Here is a 24,781-nt window from a genome sequence, read left to right as displayed (position 1 = left end):
AGTCAATTTTCCTATTAAAAGACATTAAAATGCATAAATTCTCAGATATTTGGGGGAAATCTCTAGGATATTTGCAAGAGGAACACTTAAACATGCTGCAAAAATAATTGAAAATAAAAATATAGAAAAAGAAACACCAGAAAGAAATACCTATTACTATAAAATGTAGTTATATCAGTTTTAGTTTTAAGCAACATAAAAAAGCAAGGGTAAATATATTGGAAATGTCATGTTTTACTTCTCAGTTTGGGTGGTAGAGTAATGGATATATATTTTATAATCATAACCTGTATGTATTAAATGTTTCATAATTTAGAAATGCAAATAAAACTATAATCAAATCTTACTGTAATGTAACAAATAAAGAATTAAACATTCTTTTTTGTATGTAATTCCTGGGTATTAGTTATGTGTGTGTATATTATATATATGTATGTTTTTGACCTAGATTCAAATTATGCACACAATTTTGCTCTATGAACATTAGACATTCTATATTGAGACTCCCTTATGGTTTTAAAAGACTGTAAATATAATTATTAATAACAAAGAACTTTTTATTTGTGAAAACCATAAGAAATACAATTACTCAGCTTTACTGATGTTGTTACATTTTTTTTAATGCTTCACACTGGCATTTTTCTATTAAAATAACCATTCTAATATCTCTATATTTATACAATTGAAATGATTTTAACTTTGAAATTAAATTCTTAAAAATTTTTAGTGAATAATATAGATTATGAAATTTAGAAACAGAAAAAATATTACTCACAAGCCCATAATTAACTAAATTTAATCTTTGATATAGAGACTTCCAGAATGGTATCATTAAAAATATGCTCATTATTTTAATCATAAATTTTGCACAGAAATTTTAAAATGTTTTACATATCCAAGAAGTCATTAACTCTGTTTTCCTTTTCTTCTTTTTCCCCACTACTTATACCTGATAGGGATAAGTCTTGAAGGGATCATCAAGAGGACATGACTACTGGAATGTGTTTGGCTTGCCTTCCCTGCAGAAGCCCCACCAAGTACTCAGCCTTGTGACAGTAATGTGCTTGTTGCCGAGACCATCGGACATTATTTTAAGGCTTATATATAAAACTTTTAAGATTCTGGTGGGGTTGCAGGGAGACTCTTGTGGCTGCTCAAGACAAGTCTCATAAGTAAGTTATCTTGCTGATAAAACCTGCTGCCCACTAAGCTGCAGGGCTCTGCTTCTTTCAATGGTCTCTCCTTCCCCTCTGTGTTGGACCAGTTCATGGATCATCAAGCAGACTGGGATGAAGTACATCCTCCAGAAATTCTCTCTCTGAAGATGTCTGGGTGTAAATTTTTTTTCATCCTTTTTATTTCTAGAAATATATTTGGTTATTACTCTCACAACTGCTAATTTGTCCAGATGCATAGTTTTAAGCTTAGAGTGATTTATCTTCCTTTCATCATGCTGAAAATGTCTCTCCTTACACAGATTCATTATCATGGTGGCCCAGGATTTTTTTTTTATTTCAATTTGAAATTATATAGGCAGAGGTATCTTTTCACCAATTGTGACATCAATGCTTTGAACTATTTTAATATACATACTGTTTACTAAAATAAAATTGTATAACATGAGAGTTGTGGATTAAGTTTTATTTGGGGCAAAATGAGGACTATAATCTAGGAGACAGCACCTCAGATGGCTCTGAGGACCTTTTCTGAAGAGGCAGAGGGAAACTCAATATTATATATGTAATTTTAGTGAAGAGGAGTACGTGCAATCAAACACACATTGAGTTCTTTTGCCAGTTATGAGGAGCAGACGTCACCATTAATGAATTTAGTGCTCTTCTAGATATAAGGAGATGCAAGAATTGGGGCTTATAAAATCTTCTCCTGAAAACATCTATCTGAAGCTCTATTTTGTCAGTTTTCCCACAGCACAAAGTGCTCCATTCCTGATCTCCACTATGAACTTTTAGGGAGTGTTGAAGGTCAGCGGCTACAGTGGCTTGTGATTCGTTATAGTACCAAGCAGAGGTAGATGGCAAATGTTATAAACGATTATTCCCCTTAACATTTTTATTTGAAATCATTTTTTGCTTACTTTTTTCTCCATTATAATTTTATATTTTACTGAAAATATAAAGACTTATAATTGATAAAAATTCACTGTTTAATCTTTTATTTGTAAATATTAGAAAAGAAAGTTATTTTTGCTATCTCAACTTTTTTATAATTTTCTTTTAATTGTATCTGTGTTATTAACCATATAATAATCAATAATGCAAATTGATATAAAGTAACATGCATTTACAAAATCAAACAAGTTAGACAGAAGTATCATTTTAAGAATTACTTTTATTTATTGGCATTTATTTTGAAATATTTTCAAAATAGACGTGATCCTTATTTTGTCTACCTGTAGATTCAATACCCTTTAACATAGCATTTATATAATCACATCGTACTTCTTAAATTTTAAAAAATGTATCCTTTTCTTAGTATTTATATTTATTTTTTAGGATAAATATATAGTTACCATTCCTTCTGATTCTTTGAATGTCTTGGTATTACTTTGGCTTAACTACAAACATAACAACATTCGTGGTAACACAATTATAGAATTATAATATTTTCTCTCAAAGCTTTATAGCTATTTCCATAATATTTTTTGGCTAGTCAGTCTTTAATAGAAGAAGACAAGGCTATTCTTTGTTTTATCTATAGAAGTAATTTTGTTTAATTTTTTTTTCTGGTCCACTTTTAAATTTAACATTTTGAAATAGATATAGATATATATCTATTTTGCATTATAATTAAGCTTTAAACATGGTATATTCTTTTACTTATCTTGATATGCCTATTTCCCTGCCCTGGGAACAAATCTGGGTATCCAACAGTTTGGCACATTTTCTTGGTTGTTCTCTGATTGCTTAGAGTCAGGTCATACCCATGCTTTAGCTACTGCACTGGATGACTGAATTTCTAATGCTATTTCCGTCTTTTGAGCTGCAGTTTCATTAAATTTATGTATTATTTATTGTAGAAGCAAATAAAATTTTATATTTGTAGGTAAATGGCATAAGTTTTAGTGGAATGTGGAGGTCACAATACAAATGTTTAGTTGATATAGATCTTTACTCTAAATAATGATGAAATTTTTGCATGTTAATTTGCCTTCCTGCTTTCCTTCCCTCTTCTTTTCTTTCTTTTTGATTGGTATTTTTGGCTCTAAAATTTTTTTTTGGCAAAATCTTATTTGAATTGATACAGAGATGAAGGATACACACACACACACACACACACACACATAAATGTCTATATAAACTCTGCTAAATAATCATAAAATCTCTGTTTCTCGAATCAATTCAAAATATTTTAAGAATGCTGCTTTCCTTGAATTAAACTTAATTCTTCTCATTTATTTATTAAGCAGCATTCCTTTGTCATGCACTGACTATAGCCTTATTCTTCCACTAAGTAATTGTGTTTTATAAATTTGCAAGCAACCAGAGTGATTTCGGAATTTGTTAAAGATTTACAAAAATTTGACATGATCTTAACCACATGCTGCTATTGCCAATATGCCCGTTAGAGTGATGATTTTACTAAAGCAATGTCTAACTCCTTCCCATTCCTACAATAATGGCCTTATTATTATACTACAAAAGATGACATCTTCAAATAAAAATGTCTAACTCTATAACAATATTCCATGAATTCACTTATTACACAATATTAACAAACTACTTAAAGAATGAATCAAAACCATATAAGATATTATTTCTCATGTATTGGAAAAAATAATACGATGAAGTAAATTAAATCTAATAGTGTTAAAATATTCAAAGCCTTTCTAATGACAAAAACTTTAAATATAAAATATTCTACCTCAAAAATGCTTTCAGAGGTGTTATAAATGGTGAGAGGATTATATATCATATATAGTTTTCTGTTTATGAATTTGATTATAGCAATGGAACAGTGTAGTATTAAATTTAAAAAAATGCATATCAATTGAAGATATAAATTAACCTCAAATTTGGGTTGTAAATAATTTTATATTTAGCTTTCAGTTTTCTTTATGCGTTTTTATATAATTTCAGGAAAATAATTATCATATACAAATGTACAGATCTGAGTTTTTATCTAATATATCTCAATCTCAAGAGTTCTAAAACCCCTCCATTTCCTTCTTTCCTTCCTTCCTTCCTCTTTCCTTCTTTCCTTCCTTGGTATAAAAGTTAATTGTTGGCAATATTTTATCAGAATTTATAATGTGAATGAAGGATGAAAGATATATACATATATACACACACACATATAGTGATGATCCAACTTGGAATAAATATTTCCATATTTCTATAAAAAATATGAATGAATTTAACTATAGTATGTAATTCCTTAACATTTTTCATAATATACAGTATATGTACTTACAACTTTATACAGTGAACTTAATTGTTGAATATCAACTTTTATGCATGGAAGAGTTTTTATGTTATTATAAAGTATACTTTAATAATTGTGATAAAGGAGAATTACATGGTGTTAAGGAATCATGTTAATGTAATGGGCTTTATGAATTCACAAATTAGCTGAGCACTGAGAGTGATTGGAATTAGATAGGCAAATCTCTTGAGGGGAGTAGGGATTGACGTGTAAAAGATTATTTCTAAGAGTGAGAATAGCATGTGCATGCCCCTGTAGCATGAGGGAACATAGTTAAGTACGAGGATTGTCAGAAGTATATCTATGGTAATGATCCTGAAGGTGAACAAGGAGTGATTTGAGGCTACTAACAAGGGTAAGGCCAAATATGTAACAGTCAACATATTATAGCAGGCTGTCCGGCGAGCCGGCCCTCCGCCCGCGCCGCGGGGTGGGAAAGCGCCCCGCTGGGGTCTCGGGCTCCCAGCCCACTGCCCGGCCTCCCTGCCACATGCTATGCGTCATCCGGGGACGCCCCTCGCCGAGAGAGACCCTCAACCACAAGTCATCCGCCCTCACCACCCTCCTCGCCGTGCCCTGCAACCCCGCCCCCGAACCGCCCTCCCGATCTCCGTGCAGTACCCCCCCTTCCCTCGCCGGGAAGAACGCAGTGACTCCAAGAGCCGTGGCGGCTCTTTGAGCCCAAGGGGCGAGCGAGGCAGCCATTGGCGGAGGACGCCGCCTCTGGCTGTCTATCCCGCGGCCCGGCCCCGCCCCACCGGCGGAGCGTGGCAGGACGCAGGGCCGCGGGGACTGTCGGGACGGTTCCAAGATGGCCGCGCGCTTGGGGTCCGCAACTGCTGGTGGCCCCGAGCTCCGTTCACTGCCACCGCTGCTGACCGGAGCCGCCGGTCGGCCCGGCGACTCCGGGGGCTGACCCCGCGTGGCGGGAGGCCGCCATGGTGACCCTGGTAAAGCTGGCGAAGGCCTTCGAGTCCCTCAAGTCCTTCCAGCCGCCGCCGCCGCCGCTGACTCAGCCCCTTCAGCCGGCACCGCAGCCTCAACCGCCACCGCCGCCCGCCCAGCCCTCTCAGCCAGCATCGCAGCCGCCGCCGCCTCGGCCCCCTCAGCTGGCACCGCAGCCGCCGCCGCTTCAGCCCCCTCAGCCGGCATCGCAGCCGGCGACCACCCAGCCCCCTCAGCCGGAACAGCCGCCTCAGCCGGTACCGCAGCCGCCGCCGCTTCAGCCCCTTCAGCCGGTACCGCCGCCGATGCCGCCTCAGCCGGTACCGCAGCCGCCGCCGCCGCCTCAGCCCCTTTAGCCGGCACCGCAGCCGCCGCCGCCTCGGCCCCGTCAGCCGGCACCACCGCCTCAACCGCCACCTTCGCCCGCCCAGACCCTCAGCCGGCACAGCCGGCACCGCAACCGCCGCCGCTTCAGCCCCCTCAGCCGGAACAGCCGCCTCAGCCGGTACCGCCGCCGATGCCGCCTCAGCAGGCACAGCCGCCGCCGCCGTCTCAGCCCCTTCAGCCGGCATCGCAGCCTCAACCGCCACCGCCGCCCGCCCAGCCCCCTCAGCCGGCACCGCAGCCGGCGACCACCCAGCCCCCTCAGCCGGAACAGCCGCCTCAGCCGGCACAGCAGCCGCCGCCGCCTCGGACCCCTCAGCCGGCACCGCCGCCTCAACCGCCACCGCCGCCCGCCCAGCTGTGGGTCAGGAGCTGCTGCACAGACGGTGAGTCCCTGCGGGCCCCTCCCCAACCCTGCGCGGGTCTCCGTCCCTCCCTCGGCCTCCCACGAATGCCCCGATGCTGTCCGGGCCCCAGGCCTCTTCTTTCCCGGCTGCGAAACTCGGGAAGGAACGGGGCTGTGTTGTGATCCGAGGCCGCGCGTCCTGTCTGGCTTCCTCTGAGCCACTCCCCACCCCTCTCCTCATCCGGGCCAGGTGTAACATTTTGTCTTCCCTTTTCAACTGACGGTTTAAAGCAGTGTTTCAGATAACTGTCAAAACACTGTACATGCAAAATACTAGGTTAACTTAAGGGAAGGAGTAGGAGAGAAGGGGGAAAGGAGCGAAGTTCACCGGTCAATTCTGTGGGGGTGGGTTAGGTGGTCACAGTGGTGAACGCGTAACTGCTACATGGCCCCGTGCGCTTACCATCATAGTCGTTACTGTTACTAACCCCAGACAGCCCTGGTATTAAGGAGGCATGACCACAGAACATGTGCTCATTGAGCTTAATTTTACACAAACAGTAAGATTTCCACGGAATCAAGACAGGCAGTAAACGCCAGCTGCAGAGGACAGCTTGTGCAGGGCTGGGAAAGAGCATGGCATGATCAGAACTTTAGTTTGACTGGCTTGAAATGTAGAGGGAAAGGGAAACTTCACACTGATGAATCAGAGAGGAGATAGCTGTTTTTTATTAAACTAAAATGGTTGAATGAGCCTTGTTGATTAATGATTTGCCTTAGCAATGTGAATTTGGATTCTGCAAGTATTTTATAAGTTCTGTAAGAAGCTTGTTTTAAAATTTCAGAACTCTTAAGGTATTAGAAGTTCAGTTTTATTTTATAAGAATTTTAAAAAAGTGTTTATTTAACTCAATTAGAACAGAGTTCTTTTAACATAGGAGACTTTATTATCTCATGTATTAATACCCTCTAGAGGTACACAATGAAAAATGTGATTTATAAACAGATACATACAGACACAAGGAAAACAGAATATGTAGCTTCAGTAACAGTTTAAGAGAAAAGTCAGAAACAGAAATTTTCCCTGGTCAAAATATCAAAAGCACCTGGGGCTTATATCCCTTAATTGATTTGAGCTCTAAATGGACAAATACACATTTTTAAAAAAAAAATTGCTAAGAACAAGATTCTTTTTCATGTTGAGTAATAATTTTGGAGTTTAAATAAATACCAACAATAGAGCTATGAGGGAGGAAAAATATAAAATACTGATTTTTTTATTTGATTTCACCGTAAGGTGCATTCCTTTAATACATAGGAGACAACTGTCATGATTTGCGCAACTTGCTTGCAAATAGTTCAACAGTATTAACAATGATTGAATTTAGGTGGTGGGCATATGGGAATTTATCATCCTATTAAACAGTTTTCTGTACTTCTGAGACTTATAATAAAACATTGGAAGGAACCTGTTAGACATAATGCTCTATGTGAAGTAATTTGTTCCCTTTGTGAAGTTCTAGGAAGGTTAAAATGCATGTTCATAACATCAAGAAAATCACAAGCATTTACGATGTAATCAGAACTACCTGAGGATCTGTGAAACTTGGTGAGTTGGTGAATTTTTTAAAATGTCTTAAAACATTTTGTTTTTACAAAGATTACAGGAGTAAGAGAAGGTAAATCTTAATCAACTCTTAATATTTTTTTCCTGGTTGATGTGATATAATTAAATGTGGGGGAAAAAAGGTAAATTCTAAAAGGAGACACTACCTTGATGGTTTTCTATGGAGGAAACTCAAGCAGGAGGAAGTTTAATTTAAAAACATAAATTACTGCTCTTTATAATACATTCTAAGTTGTCATACTTTTGAATGCTTTCCGTTCCAGACAGATGTGTTATTCTGGGAGATCATCAGGACTTCTGCGTATTTGGAGGTATTGACCTAACCAGTGGAACTGCTGATTTATAAGAAGTTGTCCAGAATTTTGGAATACTGATTAGTAGAGGTAAATAATGTTTCCATGGCAAGTGATGACAGAAAGTGACTTCAGTGAATTTTCCTTTGTTTTTAGGCAGATGTACCTAACCATGTATGTTAACAATGATTACAAGCTGGAGACTGAGAAGAACTGCCATTTTTGCCAGCTGGGATGCAGAAAAATTTGGACTTCTGGGTTCCACAAATGGGCTGAGGTAACTAAGACAGTAAACATATCTTCTTGGTCAACATGTATCTCAGGGTAATCACAGATGTGTTCCATTACCTGATACTGTTTTAATTTAGATAAAAACAAGAAAATTTAAGAAATAGAGTTTGTTTTTGCTTTTACATCAGTTTGGCAAAACAGAACAACCTCTTAATTCCTAAGCACAAACCAATTTTTTCATTATTTTTAAAATATTTTAGTTTCTATTTATATTTGTTTTGTGATAAGTAAGTAAAATCTGTAAGCTCAGAAAATAGTCAAACCTAGGAAGCTGCTTCTGACAAGTGAATTAGCCTATTGAAAATCTGATTTAGATCCTTGGCATTAATTTTCAAGTTTTTACAGTTTCCTTGGATTTCTTCTATCCAGGAAAACAACATGCTCTTTTTAGATGACTATACTCTGATTATAGTCTCTCCTTTATGGATTCCACACTAAATTGTAACCATAGGTATATTTTACCATTTACAAAAGTGCCTGGTTGGGAAGTGTAATACAATGATTTTGTAAATTGAATTACTCTAAAATTTCAAGGATTTATTTTTAATTCAATTATGATTAATTTTCATTTGTCACTGGCTCTTAATGCTTTATTTTAAAGTGTCTCTCATAGACCCCCTTCTTTCATCTTCTTCCCTTAGGCTCTCTGTCCAGTAACTCTAAGTTCTTACATGTTCAAGGTAGGCTTGTGTATTTTTTTAAAGGCAGGTGCACCAAAAAGCACTTTCCTGTGACTATCCTCTGTTTTGTTCATCATTTATGAGTCCAAACTTTATAGAATTGATTTAAAGAATGTCATATCTTTCTTATTATTGTGAATGGTTTTTAAAATGCTTTCCTTCTGACTCATTTCTGCATACTTTAAAATAATAATATGAATCAAATAAGTATGGGAATAAAATCACAGTTACTTGTATCACATTTGATTCCATTTATATGGCAAAGTCTTATTATTATGTTGGTGTTATGAACATGCATTTCATAATACACTTATTTAGATGAATCAGATCTTATTCATTAAGGTCATTTACTTTTAGAAATATGTAATTTCTTGTGAATACATGTATATAGAAATACATGTGTCTTTTTATAATTTAAGCACCTTAAAATACAGATAAAATAAATCCAAGATACAAGATAATATGCCTTGCATTAATTTAAATTCATGTGAGTTAAAAGACAATTTGAATATTGTTTCCCATTTTCTACTAGCTTCTTGATCATATTCGGCAGCACATTTACCTTTACGTATAGTTAAGGAATCTTTTTTATTTCTACTGTAGCTCTGTCATAATTGAAACTCTGCAGCAGAATCAGCTGTTATCTATCCCATGTGGTCAAGTGCAGAGGTGAGAATTCTCATTTGTGGGATGACCACTCACAGCTTTAAATGTTTTTACTGTAACTGCTTTTATAAGGTAGCAAGCTAGAGAGAGAGAGAGAAACAGAGAGAAGAAAAGAGTTCTCTCTGCATATTCCCATGTGTGTGATGGCATTAGTCTTCTTCTGCTGTATTTTTCTAGAATGTGTGTGCGTGTGTGCATGTATGTGTGAGAAATGTCTTGCCTTTGTCCTAATAGCCACTCTTCTCTCCCTCTAGTTTTTTCTCTATCCTCCCCTCCTATATTTTTCTTTTTCATCAATATCTTCTCTTTCAAAAAATTCTTGATAAATCAAATTTCCAACTTCCTCACTTTTAATATGGTAAAGTTACTTGGATCTCCAACATCAAGGGATCTCATACTTTAATGTCTGTAAGGATTGCCAGGGACACCTTTTAAAAATACAGATTTCCAGGCCTTATTTTGAGCAGTCCTCTTCCAGTAGATCCAGGGTGAGGCTGAGCATCTCCAAGCCTTCCCCCTTCATATTATGGTGCAGGGGATCAGGGGCAGTTTTCCTCTGGGTCTCCCTGCTGTTGCTATGAACAGTGGCTACAGCATCACTAATATTTTTCTTTCTTGTTTTAATTGCATTAATATTATCAACCAGTTAATAGCATTTTCTTAAAATTATGGTCAAAAGCATAGGTGTTTGATTTATAATGGTATCTGCAAACCACTCTTTTACTGAATTAATTTGTTTTGCTTGTATTTCCACAATTGTAAACGCTGTGAGTTAAGTGACTGCTTTGCTTCAACTACAGGAGAATGTGAAAACACTCCAGGAGAGAGAGGTTGCATATATCAATGCAGACTCATACACAGAAGGTAAATTTTATTTCAGATTGTCATTAAATAGTATACCAGTATTTAAGTCTATCAACTCCAACTCATAAACTAGGATTATCCTCTTTCTATGAGATGCCTCAATAATACTTCCATTTCTTCATTTTACCAGAGAGAACATTATTATGATTAAATGAATCAATATGATTCATAACTAAGCTATTGATCCTAATTTCTTTAGTCTACTTACCATTTGCCTATCTTGGATTACTACTTAAAACTTTAGTACTTTTGACATTCTTCCTGTGGAGCTATTTTTAAAAGTTGGGCTAAGATATTTCATACAGGAATAGTTCCTGTATGTATTGGAAAAACTCTGAAATAAGCACCCACTACAGACTTCCTTTTGACCCTGACATGTGGCATGTGCATCTTTAGGCTTTCATCGTATTATGGTTATTTCTAGGTAAGTATCACAGGACACATGTTAGTTACTGACATGCTCTAGTCTAAAGTCTTGATATTGAATTGAATGAATGAATAAAAACATGAACATTATGGCCTTACCACTTCCTTTGCCAAAGACCCCTAGGTACTGCTGCCATAATGAGCAATGACCCTTACTGTTACTGCAGGAGCTGCAGCCTTAGCAACAGAGTCCGCCTCTGCAGTCTCCTATCCTGAGTGTGTGCTGCAGCCTCTCTGGCTCCTGAAGAGTTATTTCCACCTTGTGTTTTAGTTTTAGCCAGACTGTCTGCCTGTCTGTCTATTTATGTCCCTACCAATCTATCTATTCTAAAATTTTATTCATTTCTTTTTACTGAAGTACATTTGATTTGTAATATTAGTTTCAGATGTACAGCAAAGTTACTCAGTTATATACATATACATATACATATACATATACATATACATATACATATACATTGTTTTTAGATTCTTTTCCATTATAGGTTATTATAAGATACTGAATATAATTCCCTATACTATACAGTAGGTCCTTGTTGGTTATCTGTTTCATATATAATAGTGTATATCTGTTAATCCTGAACTCCTAACATATCTCTTCCCTTCCCCCTTTCCCCTTGGGTAACCATAGTTTCTTTTCTATGTCATGAGTCTATTTCTGGTTTGTAAATAAGTTCATTTGTATCATTTTTTTGTTTGTTTACATTCCACATATAAGTGATAGAATGTGATATTTGCCTTTCTCTGTCTGACATACTTCACTGAATATGATTATCTGTAAGGTCCACCCTATTTTTAATTCTCCAGGAATGATGCCTTCAATTTGAAATCTGTTATATATTGTTTATAATTAGAAAATAAAGTTAGAATTAAATACAGGTTTGTAGTCCATTTGGAGGTATTAAAATTCTCTCTTATCTATTTTGCAGGCAATTATACTCTCAGAGTTGACTGTACACCCCTTCTTTTCCAGTTGGTATATAAACTGACAATAGAGGTATGTAAATAGATCTGTCGTAATGATTTCTGATGAGTAGATAAATCAATAACTTTTGTTTTCTAAATTACTAATATTTAAACTGGTGACAGACATAGCTGATTTGTATAAACAAGAAATCAGAACGAGCTTTAATACACTACTTATGTGACATAACTATGAGAACAGTAGTGCTAGTTTCTGTTCTAATAATAGTTCCTAATAATTGTATACATTTGTTAAAATGTGCAGGGTCTATTGTTTCATGGGGCAGTGTCTCTTTGATATAACAGAAAGAATACTGAGCTGGGTTGGGGAAGCCTTGGCTGTGAAGATTGCCTTGGCTATTCATTCATTCATTCAGGAAGTATTTATTGTGTGGTTACTATGTATCAGGTCCTATGAAAGGAACTCTAGCAGCAACAGTGATAAAAGGACAAGGTTACTGAATCCAAATACTTTGTAATCTAGAGAGGCCACAGACCTGTAAATGAGGACTCATACTTCACTTGAATATTGGATACTATATACAGTGGAGGGCAGTTGCAGAAGAGAGAAGTTAAAATCCTGGAGTAGCTGGTGAGGTTGGAAAGCATTAGAAGGTGTTTAGAGAAGGATTAGTGGTTAGGCTGTAAAATGGAAGGATGTGAAAGTGGGGAGAATGTTTCTCCTCAGAGGACACAGGACCTAATAAAGATGTGGATGTGTGAAAGAACATTTCCTGACCTCTGGGTAATGCAATATAACCTCAATGTAAGGTGTTGGTGAAAAAGCTGGTAAGAAATGGAACCTGACACATAGGCCTAAATGTTCATAAATCTGGTGATGGTGAAATTATATTATCATTTTTATTCGTTAGAAAAATTACTCTGTATCAGTGCAGTGAATACGTTAAGCTGTAGTAAGTCTAAAAGCAAAATGGAAATAATTCCACATACTTATTTAGCATACAGGAATTTATAAATACTAGTTATTGATGTAAAAAGTACCCTGAAAATGCTACTGCATTCTGAATCTCTAAAAATTATGTGATCTACTCATTGATTATATGTGTGCTTCATTTAAATAACCCCCCATTAAAGAATTTAACTGTAGAAATATTTCTTTCAACTAGGTATCACTTAGATGACAGTGGGAAGTAGATGTCACATCTCTGTGGTCCTGTTTCCAAATCGCCCTTCATCTTGCCCTGTCCTTTTCACTGTTAGTGTCTTTAACATCTCATCCTCCCAAGTGAGCATCCTCCCATGCCCATCACAACTCCCACCATACTGGGAAGCTTAGGTCCTTGATCCTTTTATTGAAATGTCCCATAAAAACATCTAAAAGCACGCTGAAAAGACAGCCCTTGTTGGGGAATCCTTTTCAGGAGATACATTTACTCTCTGTCCTACAGAGGAGGCTCCTGCCTTTATAGGAGGGGTAATAAGAATTTTAGGGCCAAGAAGGAGAAGCTTAGGTCTATCCCCTTTGTACATTTATTTAATAAGTATTAAATGTGTAAGTGGTTACCATAGTGACAGGATAAATCAAACATATTTTCTGCTATTAGTGTGTTACCTGTGTAGCCTGGAGAGACTATGATCAAGAATTTTCAAATCCAAGATAGGGATTAAAATCACCAAAGTGTATACAGATAAAAGTGTGGGAAGCAAAAAATAAGTATCTTAGTTTATTATTTTACATGTTGGAATTAAACAGTCTGCTTAATGGGAAATTGCAAATTTTTTCCCATTCTAAAGCCTCTTTTACGTTAATTTGAATTTAATTTTCATGCCACTTTAGATACAATATATTTGTCTTTCAGAGTTTTTGTTTTAGGTAGTTTTTAACAGTTTAACTGGGAAATTAAAATGTATATTTAGAAGTTACATTATCAGGATGAACTAATTAATTGTCCAGAAGAGAAGAGTGAGATTTTATAATCTTCTTTGATTTGATTGTCAGTGGAAGAATCAGACATCATTCATCTGGAGAAATGCTATTGGTTGCTGAGGGCTCAATCCCAAACTGGATGATTTGATTTAGAGACATTTGGCCCATTGGCTTCACCACCAATTCGTCCATCTCTGAGTGAATGTGGGAATCCTTCTATTTTCTTCAAATGTTCTTTGCTAAACACATGAGCCTTGTTCCACCTTTGGAGCCTTGTGTAAGTCGGTTTAACTTTCTGCACTTGAATATTCTCATATATAAAATCAGTTTGACCAAGACAATCATTATGAAAGTGTGCTCCAGTGTGGTGCCTCAGCATCTGGTGCAGGGTCAGAGTGGTGGACACTGAATAGGCAAAGCTCTAGCTTCCACACATGACCCCACCTCTTCCTCAGCTGAGGAGTGTCTATTGTATTTCTTTTATATAGAAGAAGGTTCTACTGCTGTATCCTTCCCCCACCCTTAAAAAATTAAGAAACCACTAGACCATCTCTAAGGTCCCCACTTAGCTCTAAACTTTTCACTACTGTATATAAATATATATATGCATATATATATATATATATACATATTATATATATTAAATGATGTTTACAAGGAGCAGTTGTGGGTGATAATCACAAAAACTGTATTTGAAATCTGAAAGCTTGGGTTCTTCTTCTGATTCAGACCTTTTTAAAAAAAATTTCTTACTTTTAGCAAGTCATTTAACTACTTCCTAGCTTCAATTTTCTGCTCTTTGAGGGCACATAATTAGATTCTTGAAATAGTCTGTATTCTTCAGATTTCTAGTGTGTTTTAGAAATATTTATTTGTTAGGGAAACTAGAACAGACAGGGTTTCCACTTCAGCAGTGCAGTTATGTTTTTACCTTTTTATAATTAGAGATTGAGAAATCATTTCATTTGAAAGTAAAATGATTCCATTTATTTTTTATGAAAAGTTTAAAAACCACAGGATTAGATTATAAATTGCCCTTTATTTCTGAAATTTAATATATTTAGTTATACAGATTAAGTGGTACAATGAAGACTGCAGTACAGAATTTCTGTCTCTTATAATATAGTGTGTTAGTTTTCTTGCTTCATGAAGGAGCTGTATGAAGCTCATTAATAACAATACAGTATATCTTTGATAGAGTTCAAATTTTCTTCTTCTTTTTTCCTTTTTCTTCTTAGTCTTTCCAAATTAGGATAATTGTGGTCTCTGACATTTTCCAGTTAAATTTTTTAAATACATTTTTATTTTTTACATTCTACAATCACGTTTGACTTTTGGAATTAATATAAGATAGAGACAGGTATGCAGAGAAAACCAAACACTAAATGATAGTATTTTCTTCTAGAAAGTTAAATTTTGGTTATAATTATGCCAGGGGGAAAAAAAAAAACTTCCTAAGACAGTGGAAACTACTGATAACTTTTAAAAACTAAATCAGTTTATGCGAGTCATGCCTCCTTTCATAGGCATGTCATTATTAACAGGAAGTTTGTTGGCTGTGATTTATTCTGTCTGTGTTCCTATTTTACAGGTTTATTTAATGCTTTTGGTGAAAATGATGACAGCCACATAGATATTAAGGAGATATCCTGTGGGCTATCAGCTTGTTGCAGAGGACCTCTGGCTGAAAGACAGAAATGTAAGTGTGTTAAACATCACAAAATTTGGAAGCTATACAGAGAAAAAAATTAGCATCCATTCATGTAAAAAATCATCTGATTAAGGCTTGAATTTTCATCCCTTTGGCAAATAGCAATCTCTTGCTGAGGTTTTACTGAGGTCAGTGTAAAGGTTCAATCATCTATTCTTTTTTACTGTGGAGTAATTTAAGATCTTTGTTATTAATAATGGTTGATTTTCCAGATAAATGTACAATTCATGATAAATGAACTACATCAGTCATGATGTGTTTGAAAATGTTAAGCATATAGAAAATATTTTCTGGTAGTCTTTATAGAAAATTTGTCTTGCTTAACTTGAATTCCAACTTATTTTCTATCACTGTGTATATTGATATTTTATTAGCAAAATTAAATTTATGATAAAACAAGTTTATTAAATACTAAATTTATCTTTTAAACCTATCAAATATTATGGCATAATTTATAAGCATATTACATTCCTAAATCTTAACCATATTTGTTTAGGAAAATGCAGCAGTTTACATTTAATTGGAACCTAATTCTTACATATTCACTAGGGTCATTATCTCTGCATCTTTCTAAAATACAGCTTCACAAATACTGCATATTTTGGATATGATACTTAATAGTTCAATATTCTTTAGTAATGTTGTACTGTGATGCACTCAGTTAACTTAATAGCATAATTATTACATGGGTGTGTGAAGTAGATAACTATTTAATCTTAAAAATTTAGATTTCTTTTATCTTCCCTGATAGTATATCTTTACTCTAACCTGGCTTTGTGATAGCAAAGTTCTGGTATTAAAGAGGCTGAAGTCTTTGTTTCTCAATTGAGGTTAATTGTTGTCTTAATTTTTTTTTAAATTTATTTTTTTGCCAGTGGACTAGTGGAAGTTAACCAACTAGACTAACTAGCAATTTTGCTGATATTGATGTTAATTAGCAAAGTGCTGATATTTTGGATTTTTAGCTTGTTGTATATAAACTTCATTGAAGATTTGAAATTGTTCTTAGGCAAAAATATTGGGTGCACATTAATTACATTGGAGAGGCAAAATCTTTATACAGTCATCTCTCATTATCTGCTGAGGATTGGTTCTGAGACCCCCTCAGATACCAAGTCCATGGATGCTCATGCCCTTATGTAAAATGGCATAGTATTTGCATATAATCTATGCACATCCTCTTGTATACTTTAAATCATCTCTAGATTACTTTTAGTACCTAATACAATGTAATTATTTGTAAATACAATGTAAATGATATGTGAATAGTTGTCAGTGCATAGCAAATTCAAGTTTTGCTTTTGAGAACTTTCTGGGAAAATTTATATATATATATATATATATAATATATATTTGATATATTGTTTATACCTGTGAATGCAGAAGCAATGGATACGGGGAGCTGACTGTACCAGCTTTTTGTTGATTCTTAATGTAGATGGAATATTTTCAGCATTGTAAGAATCAACTCTGAAGTGATCAGTTATAAATATTAGAAATTAATTTAAAAGCTTGAATTACCTTCTCAAAATCTGTGAGATATTGTATAGTAACTTGGCCCTTCGTTTTCAGTTTTCAAGAAATTTAACTTTAGATTTAGATGAAGGATAGAGTTCTCTAAGCTGGCTAATGATATAAGGAGAGAGACTTGTGAAGTGTACAGGAATTCCTACAAGTTCAAAGGACTTTAATGACACAATCTCCTCCAAATAAGAACTTAATCCAGAATGTAGTTGTTTGAGGAACTAAGTAATTTCACTAGGGCAGGTTGTAATAAAATGTATTATACTTCAGAATATAAAAGTAATTTTCCTCCATAAGAGTTTCTTTTCTTTAGTTTGCTTCAAGGTATTTGATGTTGATGGTGATGGAGTTCTCTGTAGGGTTGAACTGAGAGACACGTGGTTGCACAGAGGTCTGGAAGGACAACTGCACCGATGATACCCTGGTAAAGTCTGATTGTATACATCTTCTTGCATGTAAACTTCCAACAGGAACATAGAGTGAAGAATTTTTTAAAGAGGTTGAGAAAAAGATTTCTTACTACTTCTAGGTTCTATATTATGCTACTCAAAATATTCATAGCCAAAGATGCAAAATTGGGAAGAGAATTTGCCTTAGAAAATTTAATAAACTGAATGTATTATGTAAAAAAATAAATGAAACCACCGGAAAATTGTCATAAATTTTTAAGGCAAACAAGCAATCTATTTCTGGAATTAAAAAAAAGCAAACTTGACCGAAAAAATATTTTATACTTCAGCTACTGTCTAATAAAAATGATACCTTCTCTTTCCTAACTACTGATTTGGGTTTCTGGTTTTAAAGGAATTACTTGTGGATCTATCCAACATTGTAGAAGACACATAGAATGCACATGACACCACAAAGGTGAGTCTAGCAGAGACTAACTTATTCTTTTCTAAAAATACATTATATTCTGAATTGGTATAATACCTTACATATACATACTTGAATCTCTTCTGCATCATCCCTGCTAAATGCTTATTTGGACCTGTGGTTACAATAACTCCAAGTTGTCCCTAAGGAAAGCCCATTCGACCTTTAAACAACTGCATTAAGTGTTATTTACATAAAAACATTATATTTTATAAGCTAGGCATTTTGTAAAAATTAAGTAGAGACAGCCCTTGCCATCTGTAGTTTATAATCTTTACTTCTTACAGTTTAATACATTATGGTAAGACAAAACTTATATTGAGCAAAAGAAGCCACAGAATAAAAGAACACATTGTACAATTTAATTTATATGAAGTTCTAGAACAGAGACAGAACTAATGTTAATAAGTGTTACAATAGTGATTTTGGAGATGGGTGATTTAACTGAGAAGGACCATAGGATATCTGGGATGATGGAAATTATTTTTCATCTCAATCTGGGTGGTGTATATAGTTTTTAAATTTTTTTTTCAATAATATTGGTGAGGATCTGTCCTAAGTTCTTTAATAGCAGCCAGAATAAGTGTATAATAGCAGAAACAAGCATGTACTTTACAAAGAATAAAGCCTTGAATTTTTTTAGTTTCACAACATTTATTAAAGATATTATAATAGGTTTGCCTTAATGTCTATGTATCCCTGTGAAACTGAAGATAATCCATATATGTGAGACACATATGAGTTAATTTGACCCTTTCTATTCAAATGTTGACATGTACCAAGTTGCAGATGGTAGGATGTAGACCATAGTGGCCTTACACAGGCTTAGAAAAATAAGTAACATTTTTTTCAATCACAAATCCAGAAGAAATCATCATAGTCTTATTAACTGACACTCAATAGAAATAAATAATAGAAATGAATTTCTCAGGGCTTGATCTTTGTTTGGCAATTCAGATAACCGTCTTCATTTACTTTTCTGCCCAAAACTAAGGTAGCCATTTCTATTTGGTATATATGAAAACAGAAACACAGGAAAGTTTCTATTAGGAAATACCTTCTGTAGAGATACAATTTCCATCGCCTTTCTTCTGGGTGTTTGATAAGTATGGAGGTTATCATTGCTGTCTATTTTTATATACGACCGAGTTTCTTCTTATGGCTGTACTTTTGAACATTAAAAAAAAGATCATTTAGCTGCTCCATCTCCGTGTAATCATAGTAATGAAATGGTAAAAATTTAGAATAGATTTTGTACCTTTCAAACAAACCTGTTACCCATATTCACTGGTGAATAGACGGTGACAATATTACCCATTATTTTGTACCATTATGTTGGTGTTAATATACTTCAATGGAAGTTGCATCATGAAAGCCAATAATTACCATCACAGTGCTTTAAAATCTTTTCTCATAATAAATGGTAATATATATTGAATGAATACATGAATATCATTAATAATAAATATTATTAAATATCATTAAATAATAAATCATTAGATAATAAAATATAATTAAGTAATAAAAGCTAAGAACATTATTATTCATCTAGGATTGTTAAGGTGATTGTTCAAAACATGAAGTAAGAAGCATTTGGTTATATTTTTGCCTGCCAAGAAATATTGTCTACTGTATATAAATGTAATTTTTGGTACACTTTGACACCAAAAAAAAAAAAATACTGCTTTACTCAACTTGTGAACGTAATGTTACATTTTATTTTGAGGAAATGTTAATATAGATACTCATTTATTATATATATTTAGTTCTTTTAAATCTCTTAAGCAGTCTAATAATATTGCCAGATGTTTTAAAGATCTTATAAAATTGTTAGGTCAAAGGGCATAATCCAAAGAGTTTGGAAAAATGCTTTCAAAGTTAGTAAACAGTCCTTTTTCTCTACCCAGAACCTTTTGTGGGTTCTGTTAGTAAACTTCACCTTGAACCAGAAGATACTGTGAGTTATTTCCCAGGTCTTACTGGAGGAAGATTTTTGGTGATAAATTGCCCACGTTATGACTGACTACTTCAGAGTTTGGTTACTTTTGAACTTATTCTTGCTGGCCTACTTTCAGATGAATACATAGCATCTACCTTAAATCATTAGTTTTCTTTCAGACAAATGACCATTGAAAGTTTAATAAAACAAATTTAATTCAAATAATATAAGAAAATGAAGATTTAAGATATTCTTAAATATTGTTTCTCTTTCAGAATGGCCATCTTAACTCTAGAAGAATATCAGATCTGGAGTGTGAAAAATGTTCTTGCCAATGAGTTTTTGAATCTACTTTTCCAGGTATGTTTAAGGTAAATGACAGAGACCGAGGGCAGTGGTACCAGTAGTTCTACATCTTTTCCATTATGTAGTAGTTAGACAACTAGACTACAAAACCATATATTGTCAAAAGAACTGCTTTAACCTGTACACCACCTGCAGATGGTAAGTTAGAGCGTGCGTGCTTCTCAGAGTCACAATGTGCATGATAGGAAAGTAGAGTATAGCTGATAAAGTTTATCTTAATAACTCATGATAGAGCAGATTGTAGACACATAGAAAAGAATTTAAAATGTAAAAGCCATTATAATTTGCTATTTTTCTTTACTTTTTTTTTTAAGACCCTCCCTAACAAGTAAGGCAGTGTGGACAGAGACATAGATCATAAGTTGGCAGCTGTAAATTTTTCACAAAGTATACCATCTTTCCAGTTCGGAGGTTATTTTACATGCAGAGCTGTTTCTTAATTTTCTTTCTTTCTTTCTTTTTTTCTTTTTTGTAATTTAATTCTTTAGAAGGTCCAATAAAGATTGAAGGAGAAAGGAGGAAAGAAAAGCTGTCAGGGGTGAACATGAAATCATAAAACTTGCCAGATTTTAAGTATTTTCCCAGTTAAACTAGTTCTCTTTGCTCCAACTTAAAGAAACAACTTATAGTTTCCCATTTTTCATAGTTCTTCAAAAATATATGTTGATTTAATAGTATTTTACAGGGGGGAGGGGTGTGAGTAGGGACAGACTGGAAGTTCAAGATTTGTAAATACTGACAGGTATATATAGAATAGATAAACAAGCTTATACTGTATAGCACAGGGAAATATATTCAAGAATTTTTAGTAGCTCATGGTGCAAAAATATGAAAACAAATATACGTATATTCATAAAGGACTGAAAAATTGTGCTGTACACCAGAAATTGACACAACATTGTAAATGGACTATAACTCAGTTAAAAAATAGAAGATATAACTGTTAGAACACTATAAAAAAAAAGTAGTATTTTAGATTTTTCTTATTTTATTCTCCTTTTCTTATAAAAGCACCCCTATGAAGATCAATAAGGCTTGATATCTTCATATCTATCATGATCCTTCATTGTGAACACAGAGTAACCTGCCTGTGGCACAGCTATGTTAGATTAAATGAAAATTGAACTCTTCCTGACAGCTAATAACTAATGTATATTTAAATCATATGAAATCTGATAAGCCTGTGATGCCCATTTAAATCAATCAGTTGGTCCACTGTCAGTTATCTGCCAGGATCTAAGTTGATATGTCTTTATAAAATATAAATACATATAAAAATAATATAAACCTACTATAAACAGAAATGATTTGCTTAGTAATATGAAAATTGAGCAGCTATTTTTATCTCATTTAAAATGATGCCCTCAATTACTTTAAGTTATCATTATTTATATAGATATTTTGACCACTTAAGTTTGTGTCTGAGTCATCTGGCAGCTCTTACATAGCAAAGCATTTTGAACTTTTATATTGCCTTTCCTATTTTCTCATGCTTATCATGGACTTGCATAGGCACTATTTTTTCTATGACTCTATAAACAGATGTATGCCTGAAATTTTCTTTTGTGTCTCAGGGTTTCTAGCATTATATTACTGACAGATTTTTTATTGGTTACCAATCTAATTTTTTTCTTGGTATATATAGTCCTTTCAGTCCTTTCAAAAAAAAAAAAATATATATATATATATATATAGTCAGTTTTCAATGTTGTATCAATTTCTGGTGTGCAGCACAATGCTTCAGTCATACATGAACATACATATATTCATTTTCATACTCTTTTTCACCATAAGTTACTACAAAACAGTATTGGATATAGTTCCCTGTGCTATACAGTATGAACTTGTTTATAAATTGGTAGTTTGAGATTTCCAGTTACTAAATATTAACATTACATTTTATGATGCTCACTTTATCCCATATTCAGACATGCTTTTAAAACTTTATGTTCACTTAATATATAAGTAAGCAGACTTACTCTAAATTGTTTTATTTTCTGTCTGTTTCTAAAATAGAATTAGCTAATAAATTCAGTGATAAAAGCTTGAATTATACTTTTATTTTATTTGCCAAGATCCCACTCCTGGCTGACCATTTTGGGTATTTAAGTATAAAGTAAGTAAATGTCAGTAGAATTAGGAAACCATTCCTATGGTAATATTATTTTCAGTCCTTTCAAATAAACTCAGTGCCCAATATTTTGCAGAGGAAGCATTCTAAACATGATCAGGATCTTCTATCTTATACGTTTGTCAGAAAGCATCAAATGTTAAACAGTTTGATAAACAGAATAGTGCACCACACTGACCCCTACCTATATCCATGTTCTAATCCTGAAATCTGTGAATATGTTATTTTACATGGCAAAGGGTATTTTGCAGATGTATCAGGTTAAGGACTCTGAGACAGGGAGATTAGCCTGGATTATCTACATGGGCCTAGTCTAACAACAGGAGTCCTTAAAAATTGAAAATCTTTCCCAGATGTGGTCAGAAAGATATGACTTTGGAAGAAGGATTAGAAAGCTGTAAAGCTGTTAGCTTTGAAGATAGAGGAAGGGTCATGGGTAAAGAAATGTGGGTGAACACTAGAAGCCGGAAAAGACAAGGAAATATATTCTTCCTTTGACTTACAGAAGGGCATACAGCCCTGCTGACATCTTGATTTTTAGCCAAGTGATACCTGTTCCTGACTTGACCTACAGAACCATAAAATAATAAGTTTGTGTTGCTTTAAGCTGCAAAATTTGTGATAATTTGTAACAGCAGTGATAAAAATAAGTATAGGGGAGGTAATCCAAATTTATGGATTGGAGGGCTCAACATTTTAAAGAAGTCAGTTCCCCTTCAACTGATTCAAAGATTTATATGTGCACATCAAAATCCCCAAAACTTAATTGTTGTTACTGTTTTTTTGTAGAACTTGACAAGCTGATTCTAAATACATAGAGAAGCTTGAAGAGCCAACAATAGCCAAGATGATATTAAAGAACAATGTTAAAGAACTTATTATAAAACAATATTAAGTCTATGTGATAACTACCTAAAGCTAGACATATAGACCAATGGAACAGTATTGAATTAAACCCTGTACCATACATGAACAGTAATTTTAGATAGATTATAAATCTAATAAATTTGAAACAAAAAGCAAAGCATCTGGGGGAGGGTAAAGCTCAGGTGGAATGTGTGCTTAGCATGCATAAGGTCTTGGGTTCAACTCCCAGTACCTCCATTAAAATAAATAACCTAATCCCCCACCAAAATAAAGCATCTAGAAAATAGTGTAGGAGATATTTTAATGACTTTGAAGTGGCAAAGAGTTCTTAAACAGGACACAGCACTAAACATAAAAGAAGAGTTTTAAGTTGGACTTCAGTAAAATTAAGAATTATTTTTATCAAGAGATACCATTAAGAAAGTGAAAAGCCACATGGTGGGAAAATATATTTGCTATGTCTATATCCAACAAAAGACTTGTATCTAGGGCATATAGAGAACAAAAACCAGTGGAGAAAAAGGCAAAACCTCAATATTAAAATGTGCAAAGAAATTGAACAGGTGCTTCACACACAAAAAGAAAAATCCAAATAAGCTATGAAAAGTGGCTGAGCTCTTTAGTAATAATAAAAATACGTACTAAAACCACACTTGGAACACCATTAGACATCCACTAGAATAGTTAGTTGTTAAGTGATATGAAGCATTGGTGAGGGTAACATGCAATGGGGACTCTTACACATGGCCAGTGGGAATATAAATTCTTACAAATACTTTGAAAGTAGGCTTTTTGAATGAAAGTTATATATGTATATGTTTGTGTGTATATATGTACACACACACACATATACATACATACACACACACACTTCCTGTGTACCCTTCAGAAGCTTCTACATCTGAGCACAAAAGGACATCCAGAAAATTCTCATAATCACTATTTGTTATAGTCCCAAATAGAAAATGACCCAAACACCTGTAAACAATAAATACATAACCATAAGTGGTGGCACATGCATACAAGTTGTATACTTTAAAGCAATAAAAATAAATATACTAGTTTACAGAAAACACTAGTGGATGAATCTTACGTAATGTTGAGTGGAATGTACGGGACTAAAAATTTCAAAGGAAAAAAAACCAATCCATGGTGGCTGAATTTAGGATGGTGAATCCATCAAAGGGGTGCCATAGTATCTGGGAAGAAACCCAAAGTGGAACAGCAATGTTCTGTTTCTTGACTGGATGAAGGTTACATAGATGTGTTTACTTTGTGAAAAATCACTGAGCTGTATACTTAAGATATGTTCACATTTAAGCATGTATATTATATTTGCATTTTTTAAAAAAAGTTTGCTTGCAAAAAAAGATATCCAAAGCCTAAGTATTTATCAGTAGGAGAATGGATAAAACAAATGATAGTATATTCAAACAATTGAATACAATTCAACAATAAAAAAGAATCAACTACTGATACAAGGATGAACCTCAAAAGCCTAATTTATACATTTCATTGTCAGGTAAATTTTAACCCAGAAGGTAAACAAAA

General features: G+C 34.6%; 2 protein-coding genes across 2 annotated transcripts; both read left to right on the top strand.

Moving 5' to 3' along the window:
* The first annotated feature begins 5,254 nt into the window (after window positions 1-5,254).
* Window positions 5,255-8,131, top strand: LOC140693438 (uncharacterized). Its single transcript, XM_072957305.1, has 4 exons — window positions 5,255-5,337; window positions 5,460-6,158; window positions 7,642-7,727; window positions 8,009-8,131. Exons 1-3 carry the CDS (start codon window positions 5,255-5,257, stop codon window positions 7,709-7,711), a joined length of 852 nt encoding a protein of 283 aa, XP_072813406.1. The 3' UTR covers window positions 7,712-7,727; window positions 8,009-8,131.
* Window positions 7,809-23,386, top strand: LOC140693208 (putative N-acetylated-alpha-linked acidic dipeptidase). The gene is made up of 10 exons (XM_072957223.1): window positions 7,809-8,056; window positions 8,195-8,315; window positions 10,476-10,539; window positions 11,895-11,962; window positions 13,889-14,093; window positions 15,408-15,515; window positions 17,365-17,475; window positions 17,856-17,918; window positions 20,142-20,226; window positions 23,153-23,386. Exons 1-5 carry the CDS (start codon window positions 8,013-8,015, stop codon window positions 13,934-13,936), a joined length of 345 nt encoding a protein of 114 aa, XP_072813324.1. The 5' UTR covers window positions 7,809-8,012; the 3' UTR covers window positions 13,937-14,093; window positions 15,408-15,515; window positions 17,365-17,475; window positions 17,856-17,918; window positions 20,142-20,226; window positions 23,153-23,386.
* The last annotated feature ends 1,395 nt before the right edge of the window (window positions 23,387-24,781 follow it).

This window comes from Vicugna pacos, unplaced genomic scaffold (genome assembly GCF_048564905.1).
Source record: "Vicugna pacos unplaced genomic scaffold, VicPac4 scaffold_19, whole genome shotgun sequence".
NCBI classification, from domain to species: Eukaryota; Metazoa; Chordata; class Mammalia; order Artiodactyla; family Camelidae; genus Vicugna; species Vicugna pacos.
Note: the sequence above shows the minus strand (reverse complement) of the source record. Positions and strands in the feature narration are given on the sequence as shown.